The 24,616-nt window shown below is 42.4% G+C and overlaps 1 protein-coding gene across 1 annotated transcript in view; it reads right to left on the reverse strand.

Annotated features, from left to right (window-relative positions):
• Nucleotides 1–24,616, reverse strand: part of LOC145403705 (glutamate receptor 1-like) — a 1,124,056-nt gene that overhangs the window by 54,450 nt on the left and 1,044,990 nt on the right. Inside the window, exon 14 of the mRNA XM_080275390.1 lies at nt 19,691–19,889. Coding sequence (XP_080131516.1) covers nt 19,691–19,889 — 199 coding nt within the window. The remainder of the gene's footprint in view (nt 1–19,690; nt 19,890–24,616) is intronic.

Raw genomic sequence — 24,616 nt, forward strand, 5'->3', positions numbered from 1 at the left:
CCAACCACCCCTTGGATATATCTGTTTTTTATGTTTATTGTGTTTATGCAAGTATCGAATTATTTCTGTTGTCTGGGTTGTTCAATTTTTGTCAAAAGAGAGGTGAGATATGGCATTTTTAGACTAACCAGATAAGGGTCCTCCTTTGTGTGTACAGGCTTTATCACAACAGCCCGCATAGAGCTGACTGTCATCGCCTACCGGCTTGTTCAGATGGTTTTAAGCGCATTGGCATCCCACAACTACAAACATTTATATATATATATATATATATATATATATATATATATATACTATTCTGAAGGGTAGAAGTGCCTGGCACTATCAAACAAGATTTAGAAAGAAAAAAAAAAGCAGTTTCCCATGCAACCAAAACCTTGTGGACACAGCTAGGTCATAGGCTGGCCATTGTGTCCAGGTTTGGTCGGAATCGGCAAATTCTGAAAAGCAGAAGCGCCTGCAACAAATAAACAGAAAGGATACAAGAAAGGCTGCAAGAAAGAAAGAAAATGTGACTAACATTCAGGGCAGCATGAAGTTTGCCAACAAGTTCGAGACGGTAGCCTGACATGCATTCCCACCCCAATGCCTTTTTTTTTAAATTTTGTGGCATACTTATTGTCTACAGCATTATTATGACAATCTTCAAATGCATTTATGCCACACCATATAGGCATGGACTGGAGTAAAGAAAAAAAAATGTAGGCATGGGATATCATGTTGTTTTACTGCTTGAGGCTTGTTCAGCTGGTTTTTGGCATATTGCATCTTTATACATTCTATTATAAAGATCTAATACTTGTTTTACTGAGTTTTAGTGTTTATGTATAAAAAAATTTCTGAAGACTTTATTAAGTTCTTCAGCTTAATCCATTTCTGCCTAGTGACCTCAATACAGGATGGAACTGGGCATTTTCAAAAGCCAACCAAGCCGACAGGCAGAGGGCAATGTGCTTAGTACTCATCCAGCACAGTCCCAAACAGAGGAACCCTGGGAGCTAATGGGTTACGAGCATCATAGTACTGAAGGGATTAATGAAGGATCTGACCAACCCACTCCATTTCAAAGAGCCTTTTTTTTTTTTTTTTTTAAGATGAATATATATATATATATATATATATATATATATATATATATATATATATATATATATATATATATATATATATATATATATATATATATATATATATATATATATATATATATATACATATGTATATGTATTATACATATATATATATATATATATATATATATATATATATATATATATATATATATATATATATATATATATATATATATATATATATATATATATATATATATATATATATATATATATATATATATATATATATATGGAAAAATTAGCAAGAACCACTGAGACAACATAAAACCCAGGCATTTTGATTAGTCTATACTTGACCTAGCTCTCTTTGACGTTTGCCGTTGACCAATTGTTCTCAAACTTAAAAAATTAATCTTTGAAAGAACTTTAACTCCTCCACTAAATCTGGTTCCAATTACACCAAAGGCGTTCATATTAACCTTGCCCTGGAACCTTGATCTCTATCAAGATTCTTTCAAAACTGAATAACTGAATCTGTGGCCCATTCTAAATAGCTCTACCAAGTTTAATCCGTATTGAATATGCATATTTTGAGTTAAAATTTAGCTAAAGGGCCGAAATTTTTTGACTGTCCAGTGACCTTAAATTTTAACCAATTGTTCTCAAAATCTAAACGTTTCATTCTTAGCTTACAGTCTACCTATCTACTGAGTTTTCTCTAAATCGGATAAACAATGTAAAAGTTGACCTTTTCCCTACCTTTACGTTTGACCTTTTTCGGGCAATATCACCGTACGAAACTCGTCTGTGATGAAAGTGATCGAGTTTGCTATTTTAGAGTTAGAGGAGTCTATGAAAGAAAAAGAAGAGGAAGAACAAAGAATACGAAGAAACCGGGATTCTTGCTGATTGTTATTTTAGCGTGACAGCGTTATGTTTTAGCTGTTACAGAGGATGTTCTAAGCATACAAAATCGTGAACATAAAGCCAGATCTTAAAAAGAAAGTAATGTCTCCGAGTTTGGGATGATGAAAGACTACATTTCAGGCTTACAGAGTGCCAGCGTCATCCCTACATAGAATGTTTACTGACAATCTGATGAGGTACATTTCATAACTGGAGTAAAGGAATGGGAATAGAAACAGAACATAGGCAATGGCGCGCTGTTGCAACCCTCCATCTGACCAAGTATATACTCCTCCACTTCCCTGCACACCTAACAAAGAACATAATGGCGCTCACCCACACCTCCCTCAATCATTCCTTTTAAAGGTGGGGGTAAGGAGAACGTCTTGAGGACACATAACCTGGGCCCTTCAGATTCCTTGAGCTGGTTGCAATGAAATCCCTGGATTTTTTTTTTTTTAATTAAAAATAAAAATACTTCAGGCATAGCATCCTACCTATCAAAAGACACCAGTTCACTATAAGACACATAACGACGTTAAATTCATGACTCTATAGTGAATTCTTTCTGTGGTCTGGCATGGAAGCAAAATCTCTTTGCCCGCTAGCCGCCCCGCCGTCCTGCCGCCCAACTCTACGGACGGACGTCCACCGTATTGATCCTAGTGATAACAACTCCCTTTTCTGACTGCCCGGTGGAGAGTAAAATGTATGACGTATAAGAGAATTAATAATAAATCTTACTGAAAAACTTGAGAGAGAGAGAGAGAGAGAGAGAATGTGTGTGTGTGTGTGTGTGTGTGTGTGTGTGTGTGTGTGTGTGTGTGTGTGTGTGTGTGTGTGTGTGTGTGTGTGTGTGTGTGTGTGTGTGTATGTGAAGGAATGACAGGAAAAGAGGGGGGCAGAAACATGAGAAAAAAAAGAATAACGACAACGTTAGGGAAAGATATCATTCGAGTGCTTGGGATGGAAAACAGGTATTGTTGTTCACAAGTAATTGGTATTTACAAAACTTGTAGTAAAATGGAAAACAGGCTTTAGTGACAACGTGAACAATTCATCGTGGTCGTCGCCACCAGCCACACCTAATAGTTATGTTTAGTAATTCACCGCAGTGCTACTGGGGCTCTCTTAATCCCTTCAGTCTGATTAAGTATGTCTGTATATTATTTTTGCCCCCATCAGACAGTTTTATTTATAGAATAAAAAATCTCGTTTAGGGATTAATCAAGGGTGTATTTAGCCCCTCCGGTTGGGAAAGTAACTAAGCTCATCCAGGGGTTGCAAGAGAAAATGTTATCTGGTAAAGAACTTAACATCTTCAGTCCAATGACGTACCGTACTATTTGATTCATTCTTGCTACCTTCGGACGACTCAGAGTAGAAGAGATTTTTTAAACTGAAAAAGTTGCATATGACCATCATATATCACACCAGTCCAAAATGTACTCTACAAGGCACTAAAATGCAGTGAAGGAATTAAGTCAACGAAAATACATCCTCTCCTGCCACACACACACACAAAATTCCCAATTGTAATGCTTCACATACACACACACACACACACACACACACACAAACACACACACTTAAGGTATCAGAGAGACAATACGTCATATCACCTTGCTCCGAGCTGGCTACTCTTGGCTACAACTGACTATACCTAAATAGTATCTTTAAATGAGTCAAGCTCTGTAAAGGGTTTAACTAAATGGTGTTCTGAAATAACAGAGTGTGTTTAAGCAAAAGTGTTGCCCAGATAACAGAACACAGCCAATTAGTGCAGGAATGTGCTGATCAAATCACAGCTGTTTTTACTACGGTACCACAGGCAAGTAAGAAGCATAATTGTAAGTAAAAACTTTGTCTTTATTCTCATTATTAACACAAGATGACCATCATATTAAGTGAAGTGAATATGGAGGGAGTTGGGAAGAGGGAAAGGGGTAAAAAACAGGATGATTTCTACCACGAACTGGTTGAAATGGAAACATTCAACAAATTAGTAGAAAGGATGTGCAGATTGGACAGGGCATTTCAGAGTGAAATGGAGGAAACTAAGAAGCAACTGCGCATGCAGAAAGAGGAAAATGAAAAATTAGTAAAGGAATTAAACAAAAAAGACACAACAATAGATGAAATGTCAGTTGATGTGGGTTCGCTTAAAAGGAAGATTGGTGAAACTGCAAGTACAGTTGTAAATCATGAGAATATTATGGAGTTCAGAAATGATACAAAGACAGTTAGGCAAGTAAGTAGTCTGACAGACCAAAAGAGTGATACTGAAAAGAAGATAAACCAGGTGAATGAAGTGATGCAAAGTTATAAAGATGATATGGAAACTACGTAGGCTGAAATGGTGAAAGTAAGGAAAGACTTAGAAACAAGAGTCTAAGAAAAAAAATCATTAGAAAGGAAGTGAAAAAATAATCCCCCAAATAACCCAAAATTAGTACAAGATTCAGCAGATATCAATAAAGCTATAGTAGTAATCACTTGTAGAGATCAGGAAGAAAAAAAAAAATTGAGAGACAAAAAGTAGATGGCAAATATAATGAGCATACTGAAGGAAGTATCAGAAGAAATCTGTAAGAAAGACATAGAGGAACACAAAAGGCTAGGTAAATATGAGAGAAAAAAGTCAAGACACTGAAAGTAACCCTCCAACATGTGAACATTAGAGGAAATACTAAAAAATGCAAACAAACTCATGGAAAAAGAGGAATTTAAAAAAGTATGGATAAAAAGATGCCTAACTCAAGAGGAATTGGGAATACTAAAAGAGAAGAGGGAGGAGGCAAAAACAAAGAATGAGGGAAGATCAGAGGAAGAGAAGAGTACACTTTTTTTTACAATGTAATTGGATTGTAGGTACGAAAGTGGTACACAACCAACAGGGAACAAAAAGGAGGAAGGTAGTAGACTCAAGTTAAGGCAAGTATGTAAACAAGATGGTTAGGTTGATGTACTCAAATGTAGATAGAATGGTGTCTAAATTATTAAGAGATAGGAGACTATATCAAAGAAAAGGAACCACACATTATTTGCCTAACTGAAACAAAATTAACCCTAAAGATATCAAACGATACCCTAAACTTAGAGGAATAAAATATATGGAGAAGAGACAGAAATTTAAGAAAGGAGGAGAAATTATAATTTCAACAATGAAAAATCTACAAGTCAAAGAAGGGCTAGATATACCGTCACAAGTAGAACTGACTGCACTGGAAATTAACACATCTGAAGGGAAATTAACTGTGGTAAATTTATACATGCCACCCAAAACAAACACTTGGGAAACAGGTGAATATGAAGACCTGGCAGAAGGTACTATTCAAAGATTAAGAACATTATTACATAGAATGGAAGAGAAATCTGATAGAATTGTTTTAACTGGAGACTTCACTTCAAATATAAATTGGAATACTCTAGATGTAAAAAGCCATGAAAGCAGTTGGGATCAAATGTTCCTAGATCTTGTGCAGGAGTTTTCTTAACACAGCTTGTAAAAGAAAACACCAGAAAAAGAGGACTTGATGATCCATCAGTACTAGATCTTATATTTACCAGGCAAGAAAATGAAACTGACAAGGTAATGTATCACCCCCCCCCCCCATTCGGCAAAAGCGACCATGCAGTACTATATTATAACTTCAGGATTGCATATGACGTTACCAGTAATGAGAGTTACAAAAAGGGTCTAAATTGGAGTCATCACGAATTCTAGTTCATGACCTAGCCCGCCAGGTGTCCATAGTGTAGCTTCCGGACAGAAAATTCAAAATGTGGATTACTCGAAATATCCATATATATATATATATATATATATATATATATATATATATATATATATATATATATATATATATATATATATATATACAGTATTTCTACATATTTCTGACGAACGTATTTTTCTCATTTATTTTCTGTTTAACATGTAATATATAGGCAGTATTGTACAACATCTGCAAGTGCTTCTTTGTCCTTGTGTTTGTTGTTGAGCGCATTCGTCTTGGGGTATATTTGGTACCATACATACTTCATTCATTTTTCTTTAAATCCAGCAGTAGTAGCATTCAATGAATTCGTCCAAGTATTACGTTGCAGTACGTTCCATTACATGGCAGTCATCTCCTAATCTTAGTAACACCATATGTAGTATCTCGCACTTATACCGACATATGTTTCCCGGCTTGAACGATAATAAAGCCAGCCCAGCTTGACCAACCCCGGGTGTCGTTTGCTATGCTGAAAGTATCCACATGTTATATCAAGTATTGTGCCATTTATCAACAATATTTTATGAAATATGTGTGTCAGGAAGATGGTTGGTTGCCTTACTGACCTATAGATAATGATAGGTCGCCAAATATATATATATATATATATATATATATATATATATATATATATATATATATATATATATATGTGTATGTGTGTGTGTGTGTGTGTGTGTGTGTGTGTGTGTGTGTGTGTGTGTGTGTCTGTGTGTGTGTAATTGGAGGTATGGTTGTAAAGCAAGTTGATAGGTTTAAATATTTAGGTACTTATTTAGCCAAGGATGGTTCTTTGAACTTTGAATTCGAGGAAAGGTTAAAGAAGGCTAATCAGGCAATGGGAATGCTTAAAAATATTTGGAATAATAACAATTTTTCTGTGCATATAAAAATCAAACTTTATAAGGTAATGGTTAGGAGTATCTTGATTTATGGACACGAGTCTTGGTACAGCACAGTGACTATGGAAAATAAATTCTTGGTGTTTGAAAACAAAGCACTTAGAAGAATATTAAGAGTTAAGTGGTGGGAAAGGATACCAAATAGTAGAATTAGAGAAATAACGGGAGTGCAGCAGGTCGATGAATATGTTAGGTTCTCACGATGGAAGTGGCTAGGACATGTGTATAGGAGACAGGGAATAGTATGAGGTACAACAGGGTGGGTGGCACTTGGTAGGAGAGGTAGAGGAAGGCCAAAAGAGACGTGGGTGAGGACAATGAGACGGGAAGCTGGAGATGAGTGTTGGGGAGATCTTAAGGAGTTAGCACAAGATAGGATGTGGTGGTGTGAGTTCATCGAGGCCCTATGCATCCCCGAGGGTGCCACAGGAAATTATATATATATATATATATATATATATATATATATATATATATATATATATATATATATATATATATATATATATGTGTGTGTGTGTGTGTGTGTGTAATGCTAGGTGAAATTAGGCTCGACTCCTCGTTCCTATTTCACCTAACGTGGAGCGGGGTCATCTTTCAAGACCGGAGCTTAGTGCAATAAAGAGAGGCAGGACACAAAAACTCTAGGCAACAACTTTTACACGTATATTACCACAGTCAGACACAGGACAAATCAGCAGATATTACAGCACAATATATAGCAATATAAAACCTTGTCTAGGATATGTGTATCTCGCAGGATACTTGCTTCTATGATAGTAATGACACAATCAATCCTAGTGTATCAAGAGTGCAGTAAATATAGGCGCGCGGGGGAGGCGCGGGAGGGGGGGGGGGAATAGAGTCTCACAAGGAGGAGATAGGGGAGGTGCGGGGAGTGACTTGGGACGGCTAGGGGAAAGTTATGGTAACACTGGAGAGCGGCAGATATTAGCCGTGAAGTTTATATGGTTTCCACTAGCCAAGGGACTTTGGTAATTGATTTTATTCTTGGTTCACACTTACTCGGGATATTGGAGTGAGAGAGGGTGATAAACAAGATTTATGGGTAGCGTGGGGGAGGGAGAGAATACCATTAATACTTCCTTTCACAATATTCCTTCACAGTAATGGGGGTATGTTTTATAGGGGAATCTCCAGGCGGCACAGGCTTATTAATTGTATAACAGGGATGTCTCTCATAAGTATAGTCAATCAGATCTTGTTCCACACTCTCGTCCTTTAACTTCTCACTGTGATCTTATTTACCCCGATATTCACTATATGAAATCACTGCACAATACTTACATTAGGGGAAATCACACTTAACCTAAATCACTCGTGCTACAATATCACACGTATTCATCATGGGGATAGGCAGGACATGTCATTGGCGATCCTGCCGGGCTAGGGGCACCGCCAATGCGAGGCGTGCCGAGAGGGCACGGGATAACTCGTAAGGGCGTCCTCTCGCGTCCTGGGCTTCCCGTGGCTTTCGGGCTTGGCTCAGGTGTGTGGCCCTCGGGACTGGGGCCAAATAGCTCCAGGAACCTCTGTGATAAGTCCCGGCGTCGTGGGGACGTAGAGGGATCACGCCCGGATGTCCTGGGGAGAACCCAGAGAGACTGTGGGCTGCGGTCTCCAGCGTCTAGGGGCTCCGACAGGGGAGGGCTGCAGTCTGCAGCGTCTAGGGGCGCCAACAGGGGAGGGCTGCGGCAGCGACTTCCACTGGGGTCCGTCAGGTGCGTCTGCTCTAGAGCCAGGCGTAGGGAACCGAGACCAGGGGAGGCTGTGAGGCCTGTCTGGGTCACTCTGGGACAGGAAGCCTGGGCTCTAGTCTCCTGCCGTGGGGACTTCTCTCCACTCACCTCTCTCTGCACACCTTCGGAGTGACAATAGATCGTCTCACGAGGAAGGGAGTGACAATAGGTCGTCTCTACCAAGACACTCTTGGAGCAACCATAGATCGTCTCACGAGTTATGGGAGCAACCATAGATCGTCTCACGAGTTATGGGAGCAACCATAGATCGTCTCTACCGGAGCACTTTCGGAGCGACCATAGATCGTCTCTACCGGAGCACTTTCGGAGCAACCATGGATCGTCTCACAAGGATGGGAGGGACCATGGATCGTCTCACGAGGAGGGGAGCGACCATGGATCGTCTCTACCAGAACACTTTCGGAGCAACCATAGATCGTCTCACGAGGATGGGAGCGACCATAGATCGTCTCTACCGGAGCACTTTCAGAGCGACCATAGATCGTCTCACGAGGATGGGAGCGACCATAGATCGTCTCTACCGGAGCACTTTCGGAGTGACCATAGATCGTCTCACGAGGATGGGAGCGACCATAGATCATCTCTACTGGAACACTTTCGGAGCAACCATAGATCATCTCTACCGGAGCACTTTCGGAGCGACCATAGATCATCTCTACCGGAGCACTTTCGGAGCGACCATAGATCGTCTCTACCAGAGGGGCACCATCTGGAGTGTCTTTTTGAACTCTACCCCTAGCTGACTCAACAATTCCATTCCGTGAAGGTAGTGTCTTTCTCCTACGGCGGCGACGGCGTGGTGGCTGCGTGACATAGGGGCGCACGGCCCGGGCTGACATATGTCGCTGTTGCCGGGAGTGGTTGTGACTGGTGGCAGCTACTCCGTGGGATCCGTGTGGGGGGGTCGGCGCATCCTCGGGCATACTGAGCTGTGTTTGTCTTGTCCTGTCGTCGGGGGTACTATGGTATATTTCGGGGGCACTGTTCTTTAAGTCACGCATTTTACCAATCTCCCCCTGTAAAGTCACGTCCTCATGGCTGGAGGTGGAACGCTTGTGTGTTGGAGGTGGTGTACACGGGCTGGAGGTGTTGCAGTGCAGTTTGCCAGGCGATAGTGTAGGGGTTCTCTTCTTGTTCTGGGTCGCAGATGAGGAAGAGTGTGGAGGTGGCGGTGGTAGACTGGAGGAGGTTTAGCAGGTGGTGTGGCCCGCAGAGTCTGTGGTTCCTGCCAAGGGTAGGTGCCCATACAGCCCGCTTCACTATCATCTTGCTTGGTGTGGCTGTCGGTGTGGTTGGGAGCTGAATGCTGGATACTGCGGGTAAGAGCCGGGTTTTGTGCCATGGTAATGCGGCGTTGAGTCTCTGGGGAGCACAGGTAGAGGGGATTTGGGCCTGATGTAGCTTGATGGTGTGAAGTCGTGGAGAGGTGGGCGGTGTAGGGGTGTGTATCGGGTGGGTGGGCATGAGAGTCGGCCGGAGGGGGTGGTGGTGGTGGTTCTGAGGGTGGGTCTGGGTGGGGAAGTAGGCATGCGAGGTGGGTGGGGTCGGTTGGCACGGGCTGTCGCTCGCGTTGGGGGCGCGGTGGAAGGTGAGATCGTTGGAGTGGGCGTGCGTAGGTGTGGAGGGGAGAGGGCGGTAGTAGTGGGTTGTCCTGCGGGGGTGGCGGGGTGGGCGGGGCACGTGGGCTTGGGTGGAAAGGGTGAGGCGGCGGAGGGAAGGGGTGAGGGTGAGCGAGGTGTGGCGGGTAAGATGTCAGGTGAGGTGCGGGGGGTGGTGGAGGCGGTGGAGGCTGAGGTGGTAGGGGAGGTGGAGGGGGATGGTGAGGAGGAACCATAGCACTTGTATGTGGAAGTGACAGGCAGTGCGGGAGCATGGGGAGGTTGGGGATGTGAGGTCGGTAGCAGTGGTGAGGTGGCAGGAGAGTTGGCTTGGAGGGTAGGTGGCGAGCAGGGAGTGCGATCTTGTGGCGCCAGCCCGGTGTTTGGTGGTGGGGTCGTTTGGGAGGTAGCAGGGTTCTGTGCGAGTGGTGTGGAGTGGGCGGTGGGTACGAAGCTAAGGGATGGTGCGGGTGTGGGGGTGATGACGGACGGCGTTCAGTGCTGGAACCGTGGTGGCTTGGCAGGGGCTGTGGAGTGGGATGTGGCAGGTGGTGTGTGTCGTCGGAGGCAAGGAAAGGTGGGGTGAGGGGTAGGGGGAGAGGGAGCTGGTGGTGGTGGGGAGGTGCGGCCTCGCGGAGTTGTCTGAATGTTCGGGGATGGGGCGGTGCAGGTGGTAGCACGGGGCTGAGCTCGTGAGAGGGTGATGGGTGGTGGGGTGCGAGGTGTGGTGGGTGGCAAGGCATCTGGTGGGGTTATTGGGGATGAGGTGGTGGTCTGTGGGGATGGTGAGGTTGAAGGTGGGGTGGGAAGGTTAGGACTAGGGGCAAAAATAGGGGAAGGTAGAACAGAAGAGATAGTGAGAGGGGAGGAAAAGGAAAGATAACGTTCCCCCTTGTCATAGACTGGGGGAGATGTGAGGTGGCCCCCGCCATTATGGTGGGATGCGGGGGCAGTGGGGGGGACGCTTTTTGTGTTTCCTTTTTTGTATTTTCTTCCCCTGAGGCTTAGGGGAATTTGCGTATGGTGGGGAGGTTTGTAAGCACCCTCGTGTCATTTGGCTTCACTGGGCAGCTTCTAGCTGCTCACGGATGTCGTGGATCGGGCATCCGTGGTAGCACGGAGAAAATTCCCACGGGTTGACGGTGATGAGGTCAATGGAGAATTGATTTATTTCGCCAATGCGTTGAGGGGTGGCATGGACGGCTAAAAGGCGCCTCATTAAACTGATATCTCTATCCATGTCTCCTGTTGGGTCATGGATAGTGAAGTGTTGTTTCACAACACTTGGCAGTACTCTGAGCAGAGTGTTAAATGTATGCTGATCCCGGGTTTCCTCAACTGCCTCTGGGTAGGCAGCAGTAACCAGGCGTCTTGCCTGTATCAGGGTATTATCTAAATCCCCGTCGAATGAAAAACTATCCAGTTTGGATAGAGCCACTACTTTCCCCAATGATGGGGTGATGGTTTGTATAGTGAACTTTGTAAAGTTCTGCCAGGTGAGTTCTGGGACGATTTTCGGCGCTATGTTCACGGCCGCTTTCCCCAATAGTGGTAGTGTGACTGCAATTTTATGTTGCTCATTTTCAAAGCCAATATCAAGGAAGGGTTTAATTATTGCCAGATATATGTGTATATCATACTGGTCGGGGTCAAACTTGGGTAACTGAACGTGTGGTTTAGTTGCCATTTTCCCAAATATTTCCTGATTACCTCTCTTTTACACCCGGGTCTAGAACCACCGCTGGCCACCAGTGTAATGCTAGGTGAAATAGGCTCGACTTCTCGTTCCTATTTCACCTAACGTGGAGCGGGGTCATCTTTCGAGACTGGAGCTTAGTGCAATATAGAGAGGCAGGACACAAAAACTCTAGGTAACAACCTTTACACGTATATTACCACAGTCAGACACAGGACAAATCAGCAGATATTACAGCACAATACATTGCAATATAAAACCTTGTCTAGGATATGTGTATCTCGCAGGATACTTGCTTCTCTGATAGTAATGACAACACAATCAATCTTAGTGTATCAAGAGTGCAGTAAATATAGGCACGCGCGGAAGGCGCGGGGGGGGGGGTTGAGTCTCACAAGGAGGAGATAGGGGAGGTGCGGGGAATGACTTGAGACGGCTAGGGGAAAGTTATGGTAATACTGGAGAGCGGCAGATATTAGCCGTGAAGTTTATATGGTTTCCACTAGCCAAGGGACTTTGGTAATTGATTTTATTCTTGGTTCACATTTACTCGGGATATTGGAGTGAGAGAGGGTGATAAACAAGATTTATGGGTAGCGTGGGGGAGGGAGAGAATAACATTAATACTTCCTTCCACAATATTCCTTCACAGTAATGGGGGTATGTCGTTATAGGGGAATCTCCAGGCGGCACAGGCTTATTAACTGTATAACAGGGATGTCACTCATAAGTATAGTCAATCAGATCTTGTTCCACACTCTCGTCCTTTAACTTCTCACTGTGATCTTATTTACCCTGATATTCACTATATGAAATCACTGCACAATACTTACATTAGGGGAAATCACACTTAACCTAAATCACTTGTACTACAGTATCACACGTATTCATTAGGGGGATAGGCAGGACATGTCATCAGCGATCCTGTCGGGCTAGGGGCACTGCCAATGCAAGGTGTCCCGAGAGGGCACGGGATAACTCGTAAGGGCGTCCTCTCGTGTCCTGGGCTTCCCGTGGCTTTCGGGCTTGGCTCAGGCGTGTGGCCCTCGGGACTGGGGCCAAATAGCTCCAGGAACCTCTGTGATAAGTCCCGGCGTCGTGGGGGCGTAGAGGGATCACGCCCGGGTGTCCTGGGGAGAACCCAGAGAGACTGGGCTGCGGTCTCCAGCGTCTAGGGGCGCCGACAGGGGAGGGCTGCAGCAGCGACTTCCACTGGGGTCCGTCAAGTGCGTCTGCTCTAGAGCCAGGTGTAGGGAACCGAGACCAGGGGAGGCTGTGAGGCCTGTCTGGGTCACTCTGGGACAGGAAGCCTGGGCTCTAGTCTCCTGCTGTGGGGACGTCTCTCCACTCACCTCTCTCTGCACACCCTCGGAGTGACAATAGATCGTCTCACAAGGAAGGGAGCGACAATAGGTCGTCTCTACCAAGACACTCTCGGAGCAACCATAGATCGTCTCACGAGGATGGGAGCGACCATAGATCGTCTCTACCGGAGCACTTCCGGAGTGACCATAGATCGTCTCTACCGGAGCACTTCCGGAGTGACCATAGATCGTCTCACAAGGATGGGAGCGACCGTAGATCATCTCTACCGGAGCACTTTCGGAGTGACCATGGATAGTCTCACGAGGATGGGAGCGACCATAGATCGTCTCTACCGCAGCACTGTCGGAGCAACCATGGATCGTCTCACGAGGACGGGAGCGACCATAGATCGTCTCTACCAGAACACTTTCGGAGCGACCATAGATCGTCTCACGAGGATGGGAGCGACCATAGATCGTCTCTATTGGAGCAGTTTCGGAGCAACCATAGATCGTCTCACGAGGACGGGAGCGACCATAGATCGTCTCTACCAGAACACTTTCGGAGCGACCATAGATCGTCTCACGAGGATGGGAGCAACCATAGATCGTCTCTATTGGAGCAGTTTCGGAGCAACCATAGATCATCTCACGAGGATGGGAGAGACCATAGATCGTCTCACGAGGATGGGAGCGACCATAGATCGTCTCTACCGGAGCACTTTCGGAGTGACCATAGATCGTCTCATGAGGATGGGAGCGACCATAGATCGTCTCTACCGGAGCACTTTCGGAGCGACCATAGATCATCTCATGAGGATGGGAGTGACCATAGATCGTCTCTACCGGAGCACTTTCGGAGCGACCATAGATCGTCTCACGAGGATGGGAGCGACCATAGATCGTCTCTACCAGAGGGGCGCCGTCTGGAGTGTCTTTTTCAACTCCACCTCTAGCTGACTCAACAATTCCACTCTGTGAAGGTAGTGTCTTTCTCCTACGGCGGCAACGGCGTGGTGGCTGCATGACACAGGGGCGCACGGCCCGGGCTGACATATGTCGCTGTTGCTGGGAGTAGTTGTGACTGGTGGCGGCTACCCCGTGGGGTCCGTGTGGGGGGGTCGGCGCATCCTCGGGCATACTGAGCTGTGTTTGGCTTGCCCTGTCGTTGGGAGTACTATGGTATATTTCGGGGTCGCTGTTCTTTAAGTCACGCATTTTAGTATGTATGTATGTTACAGGCAGATTGTGAAATCGGTCATTTCGTGAATTAACCCTTTAACCGCGGGCATTGTTTTGCCCTGACTGTCCTCTCCCGCGGGGGTTTCGACCAAAATGTAAACAAACTTTAAACCTTTATAACTCTGCACAGAATAAATCTAGAGCGAAAAATAAGGTACCATTAGAAAGTATTTACCTTTGGCTTTGCAATGATGTAGGTTTCATGATTTCGTTGACTATCACTGGATGGGCAGTGCCATTAGAAGTGAGCGATCTAAAATCACTATTTTTCGCTCACACACCATTACCTTCGCTCATACACCATTACCAAATGCCAACCTCATTATGATAATAATACTATAAACATATATGAACATTGCACATACGATAAACACCCACTCTGTGTTCACTGAGGCAGGTAAAAGGCACTGTAATTACCCGCACTTCACTGCCACATCAACGGTGTTGTAATCACTATTTTTCGCTCACACACCATTACCAAATGCCAACCACATTCTGATAATAATACTATAAACATATATGAATACTGCACATACGATAAACACCCACTCTGTGTTCACTGAGGCAGGTAAAAGGCACTGTAATTGCCTGCACTTCAATGCCATATCAGCGGTGTTGTAATCACTATTTTTCGCTCACACACCATTACCAAATGCCAACCTCATTCTGATAATAATACTATAAACATATATGAACACTGCACATACGATAAACACCCACTCTGTGTTCACTAAGGCAGGTAAAAGGCACTGTAATTGCCTGCACTTCACTTCCACATCAGCAGTGTTGTCACTCACACAGCTGGACAGATACTGATGCGTGTTTGGTCCGGGGTAGGGTGGGGGGCCCAGAGGGTGGGAGGTGGGGCCCCAGGGGGGGGAGGAGGGAGGTGGGGGTCGGCTGGAGTGAAAGAACTTAATAGCTACTCTCCCTTGAAACAATTGGCGCACGGAAAAAACGCGGGGTATTCAAAATATTCACAAACATTCGAGAATGACACCCGCGGTTTGGTCCAGTTTTTGCAGAGTCATTCTGGAATGACACCCGCGGTTAAAGGGTTAAGGTTGAAGTTAATTTAGGTTAGCCTGATCTAAGATAAGGTTTGGTTAGGTAAGGTTAGTTTAAGTTTGGTTAGGTTAGGTTATTTTAGGTTAAAGAGAAGGGAACGGTAACTTACAGCATGTCACTCCGTGCATACGACACCGGCTGCATGAATCACCCCGTGCAGTATGGAGCCAAATTCGTTGAAAAATGGACTGTTGCACAGCTTAAGCAATACTTAAGACAAAGATCAGTGCCTCATTCGGGATATAGTAAAGGAAAACTAATCCGATTTACTGGATCAAGCTGAACCAACTGATGGTAAGGGTGTAGGTCTCTAGGTGAATCGAGACGGACTATTTGTGTTAATGGGGAATTATCGGTATTCCCATATCTCCATTTATTATCAAATTGGGATGATAACCCATTTCCTATCCAGTCAGTAAAATGTCTTGAGCATATTGCATGGAATCCCGTAGCCTTCCATCCTACATTCCGTTTACATTACATCCGCGACTTAGCCTTAGAATGATAATCGTGCGCCTGACAGCGTGGCGGCCATCTGCATAAAGATGCCAGAGATTCCTCATTTCATATCTTGTCCAATATATATCAATAATCACAGACAGTGACATGCGTTTATATTACCATTTACAATCTTACCAAAGTTTCTGGGTACATAATAAGTCACTCCAGTAACCACTGGCTGTTCTGGAATGTGTGAAAGGGCCCTAAATTGGTATTTGTTAAATTTCCATTCAAATTTTGCAGTATTCAACAAGAATGACATGCCTTTATTACTATTAGATACTTCATCTTTAAATATACGTTGAATAATGAAAATTACTTTCAAGTATAGTTTAAGCTAAGGAACAAGAAAAATAAAAATCCGTAACTGATTACTCTTTACCGCCCCTTGTCCCCATTTTCTGAGAACGACAATATGGACGCCTGGCGGGCTAAACCTTGAACTAGAATTCGTGATGACTGTAATTACAAAAAGGGCAACTATCATGACCTAACGAAGTACCTCTTAGAAACAGATTGGGAAAAGGATCTTAGTGGACAAGTTTTAAATATTATATATAGAAAATTCTGTAATCTTTATAAAATAGGAGTCCAATATTACATCCCACAGCACAAAGCAACACAAATGAAAATAAAGAAATGGTTTAACACAGAATGTAAAAAATCAAAAGAAAAAAAAGACTTGCTGTGGAATAGATACAGACGACAAAATAGTGAGAGGGCATGTAACAACTATAAACAGGCAAGAAATAATTATACAGTTTGAGGAGAACATTATAAATAAAAGTAGTGATTAAACCTAAGCATTTTTACAGCTACATTCGAAGCAAAGCCAAAGTTAAGGATAAAATACAGTCCATTGCAGCTGAGGGGATCACCTATACACAAGAGAATATTTGTGATGTACTAAATAAAATTTCCAATTAGTTTTTACAAAAGAAAGAAATTTTTAGAGAAATGATATGGAAAATACATGGCCACACTTATTACCAGATATACAAGTATCAGAAACATAAGTACAGGAAAAGGTACGATCCTTAGGTCAAGGTAAACTACCTAACATATGGAAGAAAGTAAACATTGTTCCCCTATTCAAGAAAGGGAACAGACAAAATCCACACAACTACCGACCAGTATCACTGACCAGTGTTGTAAGATACTAGAAAAGCTGATAAGGAAAGTGTTGGCATCTGGAAGAACACATTATGATAACAGAGGCAGTTCAGTTTTAGAAAGGGAGAATCATGTGTTAATGTATTAAGCTACAATGATAGGTGTTACAGAAACATTACAGAAAAGAGAAGGATGGGTGGACAGTATCTATTTAGATTTTAAGAAAGCATTTGACAGAGTACCGCACCAAAGACATAAATTTTATGGAAACTGTACCAAAGGAGGTATCTAAGACAATATGTACTGTTGGATGCAGGATGTTCTCAGAAAAAGATAAATGGGAACAGTACAGTATTAATGGGGAAATCACTCATCACGGAGGAAAGGGCCCAGTGTAGAGCCACAGGGCTCAGTGCTGGCACCAATTATGTTTTAAGTATGTATATAAATGACACAGACAGTAACACTAGAAATGGAAGCTATCTAAATATGTTTGCGGATGATGGAAAAATCAAAGGAAAATTACTAACATAGATTATTGCAAAGAGCTGCAAGAGGACCTAAACAAGCTACATGAATGGAGCAATAAATGACAAATGGAATTTAATGTGGACAAGTGTCATGTAATTAAATTTGGTAAAAGTGAGAAAAGACCAGATTGGAATTATAAGTTAGGAAGATCAATCCTTCACATATCATAAAGGGAGAAGGACCTAGGAGTAATTAACAGTAACAGACTATCTCCAGACAACCACATCAGTGAGAAGTTACTGTACATAACATGTATATATTGCATGCTAGTATGAAAATACCATCCACCTTTTTTTTTTTTTTTTAATAACAGCAGTGGAAGGAAAAACAAATGAATAAAAAAAAATATTCCGTACACCAGATTACTGGTGTCCTTCATTCATAAAATATCTCTAACAGTTGGACTTGAACAGCTGTAGGTTGAAGTTTGGAGGGAAACAACTCTGGGGAAGCATGTTCCAGAGAGATGCAGGTCGGGGAATGAAAGAATTCGGATAGGCAGAAGTTCTGCAATGTGGATGAGTGACGTTCCAGTCATGAGAACTAACAGATACCCGTGTAGCACGAGGGAAGGCATGGAGAGGTGGCATAATGAATGCTACTTCGTCTGAGCATTTGCCATAAAAATATCTGTAAAATAATGCAAAGGAGGCAACAGTCCTTCTTACTTGTAGAGGAGGTAGTTTATTTATAAGCAGGGTTATTAATAATTCCAACAGCTTTGTTCTGAATTTTGTCTGGTTGTTTTAATGCAACCTCTGCACATCCTTTCCATAATGGTGATCAATATTCAAGCTGAGAGCGCACATGACTCTTATAAATTATAGCTTACTACTCGTCAATGAAGAAGTTACGGACTCTGTACAATAATCCAAGTTTCTTTGAAGATATGCTGAGAAAGATAATAACAGCATTCGTCAGACCAACCCTGGAGTAATGCATCAGTAGTCTGGAATCCTCATCTCAAATAACACATATATTAGATTGTAAAAGTACAAAGGGAAGCTACAAGATGGGTGCCAAGCTTAAGGGATCTAAGCTACGAAGAAAGTCTAGAAAAACTGAATCTACCAACACTACAGGACAGAATGAAAAAAGGAGACATGATTATGGTATATAAATGCATCTCAGGGAAAGAGAAAATAGACATAAATGAATATATAACCTATAGGGAAGCATCAGCAAGAGGACACTGAAAAAAAAAAAAGCATAAAAAGAGAGGCGGTAAAGACGTAAGGATACTTAGTTTCCCAGACAGGGCACTTGATCAGTGGAATGCACTACCGAATGAAGTAGTGTGTGCCAAAACTGTTCACAAATTTAGGGATATGTGTGATAAAAATGGTTTAATACACGGGAAAGTACGAGCTTGACTCATTCCTGTAAAGATACATTTAAGTAAGAACAATTAGATAAGAACACACTTCCCCATAAAGCCTCATCCTCACCAGCACCATTATAGCAACCAGTAAAAACTATTCTATTCTATATACCTAGGCTGCTTCCCCCAAGGAAAGGGAGGTAGCCGAGACAGGACGACACACTCCCCATTTACTCATCCATTCAAACACATTCATTTGCATCTTAGCCCCAAAGGGGAGAACGGACAGATCCTCACCGCACTACACTGCACAAGGATCAACTGCGCAATGCAATCAGTGACATCCGCAGTAGGGCCCGACAGCAGAGCTGGTTTACCCCTGCCACATCATAACAGACTCATCCCTTTACCCGCACCTGACCTGAAATAGCTGATCAGACCAAATGCGGGAGAATATCCCCTCAGGGCTGCGTCATCACTTATTCATTCACAATTTCTCTCCACCCATTTCTGTGACGCACAGCCACTCTTCCTTGCTTAACAGACATCCCTCTCGCATCCAGCGCTCTCTTCACACTGTCCATCCATCCTGTTCGTGGTCTTCCTCTCAGCCTTACACCTCTCACATCAGATCTAGTTATCTTTTTCACCAATCGCTCATTATCCATTCTCTCCATATGCCCAAACCATCGGAACACCCTCTGCTCAACTCTACCAGTAAAAACACGCACAGAAATTCATCCATTTGGAAAAAGTACTTGGTAAAACATATGTAGGCACAATCCACTTAAAAAAAATACATACATATATTATTGTGCAGTTTACCACCTCTCTACTATTCAGTCATAATAAGGAAAACAATGTCGTACCTGCAAAAATTCCATGGTGGAACCCCCTTCGAGCGTACCAAACTCCACCTCAGTCTGACTGGCCAAATCGTCGACAGAATTGATAGGAGTGACCAGTCTCTCGACGGTGAGGAAGGCGGCCAGGTTGGCAGTATACGAGGAGATAATGATTAGCGTGAAGAACCACCAGGCACTTCCCACAATACGGCCCGACACCGATCTGGAAGGTGACCAGTGGTACAGGTAATTTTTAGTTAAAGGTAAAAAGAACAGAGAAATAGAGTGTAATAATGATGATGATGATGATGATGATGATGATAATGATGACTAGCGTAAAAAACCACCACGCACTTCCCACGATACGGCCAGACATTGATCTGGAAGGAAAACAGTGCTGCAGGTAATATTAGGTAAGGGTGAAAGGTGTGGAGAAATGGATGCTGTTGTTGTGTTGCTGCTGCTGTTGTTGTTGTTGATGATGATAATGATAATGTGGGTGAAAAACCATCAGGCACATCCCATGAAGCGGCCCGAGAGCGATCGGGGAGGTTAGCAGTGGTGGAGGTAACATTCTGTAAGGGGATGTGTTGACAGAATTTATAAGGGAGCGAGAGTATGATAGGAGCAAAAATGATGACTTGCACTTCCTACGATGCGGCCCGAGAGCGATATAGAAGGTGACGAGTGGTGGAGGTAATATTCTGCGAGGTGAAATGTGGAGAGAAACTATGAGGGAGGGAAGGCGTTGGATATGAGTATAATGATGATAATTAAACAGAAGAGTCACCCAGCACTTCTTATGAGACGGCCTAACAACGATCTGAAAGGAGAAGAGTGGTGGAAGGAAAGTGGTATTCTATGAGGGAAAGATGTATGCAAAGAATTTGCTAGAGGGAAGGTGTGTGAAACGACTAAGGATGATGATGATGATGATAAGCACTTCCCACAATTCGGCCATAGAGCAATCTAGAATGAGAGAAGTAGTGGTGGTAATATTCTGTGAGAGTAAGGTACAGTATGTGGAGAGAGAATCTATGAGAGAGGGAAGATTTGAGAGTTTCCTTCAGTCAGAGACAATCTTCTGTAGTATATTCTTGGCATTTGTAAGACTTGATTTAGGTTAGCTGTTATTTTTGGACGTACAGTAGAGAGGAAGCACTCGAGTAGCGTTCATTAACCCCTTTCACCAAGAAAGGTCCTCCCTAATTGACAGGTATTCATGCTGTGCTGGCATGAATAATTCAAAAGGCGGTGCCTGACTAGAGGGATTAACCTCTTCTCTACCATGACGTATTGTAATGAAGCGATCAGAGACAAAACACCCCGAACACCAATATGACAAACAGGTTTACGTGCCATCTCCTCCAGTCATTTCTTCAGTCATTGAAAAATATACATATATGTGTGTTTTTCAGCTCTGCTCCATTGAATTTTTCTTTCTGTCTGAGCAACTTCATTTACTTCTTAACTGGTACTGAATTAACAACTGATCTTGTTTTTCTCTCCCCATGGATGGCTCTAGATCGGAGCACCTATATTGTTGCTCCTACCACCACACAAAGTTATTAGGCTTTGGAGAGATTGCGGGAACTGCAGGAAGTGCTATAAATACAACAATAATAATCCTTCTCACCAGTAAAGGTAAATCCTAAGATAAATGTAACTGTCAAGTCGAATCATGAATAAAATACATAAGATCTCATCAGATTCAGGAGGTACACTCTGATTCCTCTGGTTAACTCTCCCAGACAGTGAGTTGTTCCCGAGATGCAGGGAATTTTGCTACGTTATCCTTTCACTATGATGACGCGGGGAAATTGAGAGCCGAATTAAGTAAAAAAAAAAAAAGACCTCTAGACTTTAAGTAGTGGCGATAATATTGAAGATTATATCTAACTTCTCGAACTGGAATGTAGGTGTCTATTGATCTTAATATAAGCGTTTGGACGTTACAAATATAAAATGGAAAATGTCATCTGCCTGAAGGAGTTAATGACGAAATTATAGTACCGTAGGGGTTGCATAATCCCTTTTACACCCACACCCACACACAATATATATATATATATATATATATATATATATATATATATATATATATATAAAACCTTATACAAGGGAAAGCTTGAAGATGTAAGACAGAGTGCTACAGAAGTGTGTGTGTGTGTGTGTGTGTGTGTGTGTGTGTGTGTGTGTGTGTGTGTGAGAGAGAGAGAGAGAGAGAGAGAGAGAGAATGTCAAAATGCACACCCTTGTGACTCAGAGGTACACACACACACACACACACACACACACACACACACACACACACACACACACACACTTTTTAAGCAGCAAATGAAAATAGAAAGAGAAATCAAATTTAATTTTAAAACGTCCATACACCACTTCACTCGTATGTGCGGTGGGTTGAAGGTTGGGTGAATTCTAATCTGGGAATGCGAGTTGCAAATAGAAGCAGTTTTGGAAATAAACGAATATTGAGTGAAAGAAGTTTGCCATATATCATTGCAACGGTCCAGTCATGAGTCTATATATTTTGGATGCAACTTCGTCTGAGCTTTTCCATAAAAGAATCTATAAAATAATGCTAGGGAAACAACATTCCGTCTTACTATACTCGATTTTTTTTCCAGCTAATGATCCACTTCCGTGAATGTGGCACCTGCGCACTCCTGCAGCGTGATTGGTTGGTTTCAGTTACATACCTGAAGTATCACAGCATATTTACAAAAAAAAAAAAAAAATGTACCTTATATTCCAATTCTCATAAATGCTGTTTTGCATTGTCATTGTAGGTTACTATACAAACAGACATGCAACGAGTATGTATCTGTGCTTCAGCCCAAACAGACAATGAATCTGAAGTTGAATTTGAAATATTTATTGTTGTAAAAGGTACAGAGTTGTTACATCTCCCTATAATAAAAAAAAAAAAAAAATACGCATTTGGCTGGGTAAGTGCAAATATAAGGTATCTTACAACTTAGGCACTTGTTACATGAGACAATAGTTCCATTCTAAGTAAATTAGCGGTTTTGTCAGTGGTAAAGTGATGAAGTGGAAAGGCGAATGGAACTGTCGCTACAGAGAAGGGGGGGGGAGGGCACGAGAGACGGCCAGGCGGGAAAAACTAGTTGTCTCGTCTCGCAAGATGTCAAACTTTATTATGAACCACATCGACTCCATTCCTTCGATATTTTCGCCCATATTATCCGTAAGTGTATATAACCGTAAGTACCTGTATATATATATATATATATATATATATATATATATATATATATATATATATATATATTTGAGATGCAACAACTCTGTAGCCTACCTATTACAGCGATAATTATTTCAATTCAAATTCAACTTCCTCAAATTCATTGTCTGTTTGGGTGAAGCACAGATACATACTCGTTTCATGTCTGTTTGTATAGTACAATGACAATGCAAAACAGCATTTATGAGAATTGGAATATAAGATATAGTTTTTTTTTTTTTTTTTTATGATACTTCATGTATGAAACTGAAACCAGACAATCACGCGGAAGGAGTGCGCAGGTGCCACATACAAGAAAGTGTATCATCAGCTGGGAAAAAAAAAAGAAAAAGAATATAGTAGGGGAGGGAGTTCATTTGTAATTGCAGGATTATTGTTCTTATAACTATGTTATGAATTTTGCCCAGCAGACTTAGTGCAACCTCTCTATATCAGATCCACGGAGGTGCGCAATATGCGAGCCGCACATGACTTAATTACGGATAAAGCATAATAAGCCAAGATTTTCTGAAGCGGCTATAACACGTGAACTAAAGTGAGAGGTTCAACTGAAGGTATTATTAAGCGAAACACCGAGAATTGCAATACTTTTAGAGAACAGAACACTGATCCGTTAAAGGTAATATAGGAATCAGACTATCTATCTATCTATCTATTGCCAGACGCCATAATCCCGTAAGGGGTGGCCATTTGACTTTGAGTTATTTGTTTTACGGGGAGGGGCACTAACCCTCCACCAACCCACTTGTTGACACGTAGGAAGCACGTATGGTTTGGTTATATGGTTACCACTCAGCGTCGTAAATGGTTTCCTGGCGTACAGGAAACCATTTGGCTTGTCATTCATTGAATAAGACAATATCTGTATGTTGGGAAACTGCATATATATTTGTATTTCCTAGCATTAAATGACACACTGTTATTTTGTTCCCATTCAGAAACCTCAGATATGTCTTTATTTATGGAGATGGCTTTCGTGAGTTGGGAGTTGGAGATATCAAACTTTGTGAATGGGTAGTTTGGTGTAAAGGAACTGTGAAGCGCTGAGTCATCTGCATGTAAATGAACAGGGTTGGAGCCAGGATTGACCCTCGTGGCACACTGGTATTAAGTGGAAATTGGAATATACATCATTTACCTTTACTTTCATCATTCTGTTGCCGAGATAACAGAAAATCACTAGGACAAAAAATGATGGGTCATTGCAACGGAGTCTGGATAGAAGGGAAGGGTGCCAGATTTGGTCAAAAGCTTTAGAAATAAAGGGCTACTTCACGGGTTTCTCCATGCTGGTCAGTTTAATGATGGACTGTATGAGTAAAGGCACTGAGTATATCAACAGTAGATCGTTCGTTGTGAAAACCATACTGTCTGTTACTAATTAAGTCGTTGGAATCAGGATGCTTAATAATGTGAGTATTAATGACATTCTCAAATACTTTATCAAGATGTGATAGCTAATGGTCAGTTCTCAGATATATCATAGCACTTTTTTTCATTGGAACTGGGTGGATGTTTGTGACTTTCCATGAATTTGGGAATGAAAAGTATGCATTCGTAGTATGAACAATTTAGCCAGAAGAGAAGCAAGTATTGAGGAACAATTTCCAATAAGACTGGCGGAAATAAATTTGGACCTGGAGTTTTGTTGCTTGGCAAATTGTCTGAGACAG

This window comes from Coenobita brevimanus, chromosome 61, assembly GCF_032717465.1.
Source record: "Coenobita brevimanus isolate Jiangsu-jjx chromosome 61, ASM3271746v2, whole genome shotgun sequence".
Taxonomy (NCBI): Eukaryota; Metazoa; Arthropoda; class Malacostraca; order Decapoda; family Coenobitidae; genus Coenobita; species Coenobita brevimanus.